The following is an 8,057-nucleotide window of genomic DNA, read 5'->3' on the forward strand; positions in this document are numbered from 1 at the left end:
GTATCAACTATATAATATAAAAATATTATACATAATAAAAAATTTGGTAATTTGACCAATTAATTGAATTAATCAAAGTACTGATTTAGTTGATTAGATAACAATTTCACCTACATGATAATTCAATTTGGAATTAATAAAATTATTGAACAAGTTTAGTCTTTTTGTTATTCATCAAAAGAACATTACCAAAAAACTAATTATTTAAAATATTAAGTGTACTCAAATGTTCCTTATTGTTATCCCTTATTTCCTTAATTATTATTTAGAAAATTTAGAAAGTAAATGAAGAAAAAAAAAAGATATTCATGTTCTTCTTCCCCATTTTATCAACATATTTATAGCAATTAACATATTTACAACTTAAAATAATAATAATAATAATGGTAATGTAATCAACATATTTATAGCAATTAACATATTTACCGCTTAAAATAATAATAATAATAATGGTAATGTAAACTACAACAAAAAGGCATTGTCTTGGGCGGTGGGTTGTTGTTGTCGTCATTACATATATTAGTATTTTAAGAATATATATATTACATATATATATATTACACGGAATGAATTAGTTATAATATTTTAAGAATATTTAGATCGATATACAATTATATAAATTAAGAAATCAAATATTATATAGCGCAATTGATGAAAATTGGTTGGATCGATTATGTTTTTGATGTTTTTCTTACTTTAATTAGAGCAAATAATTGTCCAATTACTCGTGCGATTCACGAATAAATTTTTTTTATTATATATTTAGATAATAAAAATAAAGATAAAATTATAAAAAATTCCAATATTGAACGTGTACATTTATTTGATTATAAGATTAGTTCAAAATTATCACTCAGTTAATTGAATAATATATTATTTGTTTGTCTACAATTATGTTTAAAAGATTGATATGTAATATGACTTATGTAATTATATTATTACTAAATAAATATGACAAAATGAGAAATAATTTAATTATAATTATTGTAAAAATAAATTCAACGATCAATGTTTTGCTAAATTGCCATAATAATTATTAGACAATTATTATTAGTCAATTACACTAACTTTTTTTTTTTACCAATTGTAATTTTTGTTATTCCACATGCTGTGCGGTTGTGACAGCCCACTGTCACGTAGACCAGATTCTCCTAGGGTATTTTGTACTGTACCCGTTCTAAACATTAATAAAGAGTATTCTGTTCGTATTCTTGTATATTACTCTATCAACGTCCAAGGAGGTTTTCACTAATATTCTTGTTACAGAATACCAGTGAAACTTATTACACAGTGTATCCATCAAGCACTATTGATCGCGATAGTGTTTCTTCGATTCAGATGTTCCCACCTATCTTCAACACTTGATATCTACTCCATGGGTTAGCCACAAAATCGCATTGAGTAGCGGATCTTCAACCACAACTGTAACCCTTCACTCATTCCAATAAGTTTAGTGTTCGAAAAAAAAAATATTTTAGGCATTGACATACATGGGTTATGTTCAGTAGATATTTCAAGACGATTTTGCGAGTTAGAATTGTTGATAATAAGCTGCGAACATGCGTGCCGGTCACGAACCGTAAAAATTTTAGGAACATGTGTTCAGTTCAGATTGACCTAGGAAGTGGACTGTATGCACGATACCATTAACCATGAACTTCCTACTTAGTTAAGTTTAAATTAGATTAACCCATGAGAGTGAAAATTTATTACAACCTTGGTATCGCTGTACTTCGCGATGTACCGAAAATTGTCCGATTTTAGGATTTAATGATAGGATCAAGTTCAGAATAATTTTGGTTTCGAAATCATTCTTAACTAAATTATTTTCTACCGTAACTATATCTGTTTAACCCATAACTGGCAAGCCAAAGATATTTTTCCATGATCTACCACAAGAAATTGACAAGTGTCACTTTAATTAGCCACATACCCTTATTAAAATATTAAAAGAGTAGATTTTATTGGGTTTGTCTTCCATTTCCACCACTTGGCCGAAATTTTAAGAGAGAAAAGAGGGAGAGGAGAACTTCATCTTCAACCTTGAGCAACAACTTCCATAGCCAAGCTTCTACACAAAGTTGATCATCCTTCGGTAAAATTCTAATTTTATTCGGTTAAAAAGTCTTGATTTCTTCCCTAGAACTTGATTGTAGGTAAAAATTTCTTAAATATGTTGTTATGGTGGTGTATTCTACCTAGGGTTTTTCGGTGAAAATTGGGGATAAAGGTTCAAGACTACTTTTAAGGTGATATTACACACTTGTGAGGTAAGGAATCCCTTAAGTCGGTTATTGTCACTTGAAATTAGACAATTGATAAGTTGAATTATGAAATTAGGAGTTCTATGTTGGAATTTATGTGTCAATCTTGAGGATTTCGTACTAAACCTATGTAACCACTCTATGGACTTTGGAATTTGTTGTATACATGTTCGTAGATAAGGTATGCATATATAGGTTATATGAATGTTATATTTTGTAAGTATGTACATATATTCACGATATGAGTGTTTTGTATGTGTGTATATATACATATATATATAAAAGTAGTGTCTTATTTTAAATTTGAAGAATGCACTACACCTCTTTTAATAAGGGTAGTGTAAAGCTATATTTATATGGTCAATTTTGTAATAGTGTTTATAAAATAAAATTGTAAGTTTATTAAGTTTATTATATGCAGGGAATCAGGGATTAAAGGTACATGTTTACCGTTGAAAGATTTTTGGTTGACTGATTCGGATTGATTGATTCACGAGTGCCAGGTGCTTTTATTTTCTTTTTTTATTTTTTTTTTATTTTATACAACTTTACCTATGAATGAGAAGCTTATGGGTTCTTACTTAGCCGTCGTGCTAACGGGTGCTTCATTGTTACCCTTTAACAGATGTCATCCAGCAATGAGTCGTATAGTTCGGTAACTTCACCGAACTATAATGGCTCAGTTTTTGGATATGGAGTCTATGTACAGCATATGATAGGGGAGGACCCCTATGTACCCGGCCACACTCTGCTAGCTCCTGACGATTCCTTCTCACCATCCAGCTCTCTTGTGTCTCTGGTAGATGCTCATCTGGCTCGGTGGGGCTACTACCCAATAGAAGTTTTACCGGGTAGCGACCCCCTAGAGTTCATTGTACATTACCCATATCTCTAGGATCCCACTCCTCCCGAGGGAGAATGGTCTATGGTCATTGTCACCGATCGCTCCTTGGATCACCTTAAGTGGTTTGAGGGCGAATGGCATCTAGTTTGGGGAGAGTTTGAGATCCCAGTGTATCGTATGATCTGATAGGTGGTGGAGGTCAAGTCGGGATAGTCTAAAACTCTCTTTTTGTGTACATATTCTGCAGCAGTCTTAGTAGATCAATTGCCAAACTTGGGCATTGTGGTTGTGTATATATGTATCTAAAGTATGTTTTGGGGTTCTAAGGATGTCGTTATCACTCCCATGAACCTATATATATATATATATATGTATATGTTTGGACTGTTTAACTTATACCTCTGTTGTCGAGTCAGATAGTTATGAGTTGTTACAGGTGTATGGGAAACATGTGTAAGTCAGGAAAATTAGCCTGTGCACCTAGGGAGGAACCGCTAAAGGTTAGCCGGGTTCGACCTAGGTGTAGCGGTGATGCTCCCGGTTGTAGGGTTGACTAACCCGGGGTGTCACAAGGTGGTATCAGAGCCTAGAATCGAGTCAACCTAGGTTTGTTAAGATAAGCTTAAGTTACTGTGTCACCCTAACCCAAGTGTAAACCTTTCGGAACAGAATCGGAGCTGGTGGCTGGATAGCGGTACATGGGATCACCTATCATTGCTGCATATAATCTTGAAAATTGTGTATTGTGTGATATAATCTCTGCTAATGATCGTATGTGTTTGTTGTTAGTAATTGTGATTGTTTGATGATTCGAAGAGTAGGATACACTATTGACTATAGTGCCCTACTGTAGCACTTTGTTGATAAATGTGGTAAAGTGAGTAGTGACGTTGTAGTATAGTAATTGAGTAGATACGATGCTGCGTTCGGGGTGGTTAGGTTGCGAAATTCTAACCCTTTTGGAAGCTGATTGCTTGTTCAGTAGATATGCCTCCTAGACCAGAAACACGTAGTCCTGCGGGCAACGAAGAAACCTCTACCATAGATCGCATGGTGCAGATGATGGAAAGAATGGCTGAGTTCATGATGGCTCAGCAGGCTCCAGACCAAAATCAAGTTCAACCCCGAGTAGATTATGCTAAAGCAATAGCCAGCAGACACCCTCCGACCTATGCCGGAGAAGAAGATCCCGTGGTTCTGGAAGAGTGGATCAGAACATTTGACAAGTTGTTGGACGCAGTAAACTGCCCTGCGGATCAGAGAATATCCTCGGCTGTGTACTACCTCACAAAGGCTGCGGACAATTGGTGGACTACAACTGGGCCTGATCTTTTGCAAGAACCAGACTTCGACTGGGAAGACTTCAAAACAACATTGAGGGCTCAGTTTTACACTGAAAGAATTCGAGGAATTAAATGCGAAGAATTTCTAAGGCTGAGACAGAAAGGGGCAAGTATTCAGGAGTACTATGCAAAGTACATAGAACTGCTAAGATTCGCCCAGGATATCGTGCCGGATGACGTGAGTAAGGCCAGAAGATTCGTGCGCGGCATGGACTGGGATAACCGAAGAGCCCTTGCACCGTTTATGTGTTCGACCCTGAAAGAGGCATATGAACGGGCGTCGGACCATTATCAAGTGCACCTGGATCAGCAGGAGGTGTACGGCCGAAACAAGAGAAAGGCCGAGGTGCAGCAGGGGAAATCGAAACTTGAAGGCAAGAAACCAAACTTTGGAGAAGCCAGTAGCAGGCAAGGAGAAAGAAAGGGGGAAGTAATCCAAGTAAGGGGTTACCCATGTCCACGGTGTGGGAGGATCCACCCTGGTGAAAACTGTCGAGGGGAGAAACTTACATGCTTCCAGTGCGGCCGAGTGGGGCACACACAAAGGAACTGCCCTATTCAACTACGGCGCTATCTGAATCCACCCCTGAATCTGAATCAAGGGGAAGGGTTTACTGGAGAACCGAGGCAGGGACAATTTAGCGGTGGAAATGGCAGAGGGAATAATGTCCCACAAGTAAGTCAGGGGAGACCGTCGAGTGTTGCTTCCAATATTACCAACAATAGAGGAAAACAGCCAGTTGGGACCAGCAATTCAGGAAGCCAGGAGAGAATTTTCGTTGTCAATAGCGCCCAGGCTCAAGCAAGCGACACCGTTGCTGGTACCTTCCTAATAAACTCTGTGCCTGGTTTAGTTCTATTTGATACAGGAGACACGAATTCTTTCATCTCTTGTATGTTTGCTGATAAATTGGGGTTAAGATCTGCTACTAGGTTAAACCTTAACGTAATGACTGCCTCAGGACTAGTAGTAGCTTGTAAGAACATATATGAGAAGGTTTCTATAGAGATAGCGGGGGGGTTAACTGTCCCGGGAATCTTATTCGGTTTGAGTTGGAAGGTATAGATGTGGTATTGGGAATGGACTGGTTAGCGAAATATAAAGCTAGGATAGCTTGTAATGGAAAGAAAATTCTGTTAAGAGGACCGAAAGGGAAAAGGGTTTCATATCGAGGAATCGAGAAGGAGCCCGAACCAAAACTGATGACAATGCGTAGGCTGAGAAAATACGCACAAAAGGGGTATGGAGTGTACCTCTGTCTGGTGCAGGATATGGAAGTAGAAAAACTGGAGATCAGTCGGATCCCAGTTGTGTGTGAATTTCCGGACGTGTTTCCCGATGATCTTGCGGGAATGCCCCCTGAAAGAGAAGTGGAATTCACCATTGACCTGATGCCAGGAACATCACCTATTTCCAAAGCACTTTATAGAATGGCGCCCAAAGAAATAGAGGAGTTGAAAGTTCAACTAGGAGAACTGGGGAGAAAAGGATTTATTAGACCCAGTGTATGGCCCTGGGATGCACCGGTGTTATTTGTGACGAAGAAGGATGGGAGTTTTAGATGGTGTATCGCTTATAGGGAACTGAATCGAGTCACAATTAAGAATAAATACCCATTGCCCCGAATTGATAACCTATTCGACCAGTTAAGAGGAGCGGGCGTACATAGATTTGATTGTCTATTTGTGCTTGATTAACTGTTGTATATTGAATGTCTTGATGTGTGGTTGTATGACTGGCTGTGTTGAGACCTTATGTGTTAGGAAGGAAGTTTCGGGGACGAAACTATTCCTAAGGGGGGTAGGGTGTAATACCCCGAAATTTTAAACCCAAAATTTCTTTTTATTAAGATTATCTCGGATTTATTATTAAATCCAAACATTTTCAAAAAATATTTCGTTATAATTATGTACCTTTCAAAACAAAGGTTGTTTCGCGAACTCTGGACCAACGTATTTCGAATCAAGTTATTGTTTTAAAAGGGGTCCAGATGTTGTTTGAAATTAACCTATTGTAAAATTTTTATCTCAAAGGATTATTTTGTGCAAAAATATTTATATTAATATTTTTGGTACCAAGCTTATGAGATAAGATTCATCCATATTTTATTATTATTATTAGAAATATTATTATTATATAGATTTGGATGGATAAGTATCTATATATATTATTATTATATTTACAATTGTGGATAATCATCCATATTTTATAACTATTATTATTATTATTATTATTATTATTATTATTATGTATGTAATATTACGTATATGTATATATATGATAAGGATGAAGAAATGAAGTTCATTTCTTCATTCCCCTTCACTGCAATTCCATTTCGTGAGAGAAAAAGAGAGAGAGAGAGGGAGAGAGAGAGAGAGAGAAGCAAAATTTCAAGCTTTGATCGCGATTTGTTCAGTAAAATTTATATTTAATCGGTTAAAAGTTATGTTTTTACTCCTAGTTCATAGTTTTGGGTAGAATTTTGTTGAACCATAATTGTATTATTGTGTTTTATGTTAGGATTTTAAGAGCAAAGGTTGAATCCCGAGCTTCAATCTTCGAATTTCTTGTGTTTGTAGTGAGATTGAGGTAAGTTACCCCTCAAGTTGGAATTATAGCTACTCAAAGTAGGTAATTGGTGAATTAATTTCCAATCCATGAAGTTGTATGTAATTTATGAACTTTTTGCGTATTGGACATGTTGTACATAAAAATTAGGAGTAATATATATAAATATATATATTGTATGTGTGTGCAGCGTGATATATATATATATATTATGTATGTAGGGGATATATATATATATATATATGTTATGTGTGTTGTGGGGTATATAAATATATTACGTATGTGTGTGTGATATAATATATGTATATAGGTAGTAGTAAAATACATATTATATATATACTATATATATATACCGTAACATATATATATTGTTGAAAAATATAGGTATTATCCATATACATTATATCATGTACCCTATACCTATTATATATCTATATTATATATTATATTATCAATTACATGCTATGGATATATATTATATTATGTACCGTATGTATAGGATATATATATATATATATATATGAGTATAGGTAGTGTATGTGAACTATGTGTTGTGAACATGAATAAGTAATAAGTGCGTTGTGAGTATAGAAAAGAATTTGATAGTGTAATCATGCCATGTTGGTTGTTGTCGTGATATGTGGAATTATGTACCACGTGTTGAATACATATGTTAATGAGTGTATAAGTAGGAAAGTTGAGCGTATTGTCGGAACAAGAATAGTGAATGTTTAAAATGAATAAAACCTTAGTTTCAAGAAGTTACGAGGACCTTGTTGTCTTTTTACCTCGGGCTATAATTACCGAAGGTCGTCATTGATATATGTACGGTTGTATTCGTACTTTGGCGAAGTCTATTCGCCGAGTCTCTACGTCACTCATGTATTGTAACACCCCCAGATTTTCCATCATACTAAAAGGCATAATTAATCATAATTACTAATTTCCCAAAACGGAAGCGCATAAAATCCAGAGGTGCTACTCCACACCTAAGTTTATTACAACTTAGATGCTAAGGTAGTCTTTACATCTACTAT

At 35.5% G+C, this 8,057-nt stretch overlaps 1 protein-coding gene across 1 annotated transcript; it reads left to right on the forward strand.

The window, feature by feature from the left end:
• The first annotated feature begins 4,095 nt into the window (after positions 1-4,095).
• Positions 4,096-5,517, forward strand: LOC116001923. The gene has a single exon (XM_031241921.1). The coding sequence runs from the start codon at positions 4,096-4,098 to the stop codon at positions 5,515-5,517; it is 1,422 nt and encodes a 473-aa protein (XP_031097781.1).
• The last annotated feature ends 2,540 nt before the right edge of the window (positions 5,518-8,057 follow it).

Source organism: Ipomoea triloba, chromosome 1 (assembly GCF_003576645.1).
Source record: "Ipomoea triloba cultivar NCNSP0323 chromosome 1, ASM357664v1".
NCBI classification, from domain to species: Eukaryota; Viridiplantae; Streptophyta; class Magnoliopsida; order Solanales; family Convolvulaceae; genus Ipomoea; species Ipomoea triloba.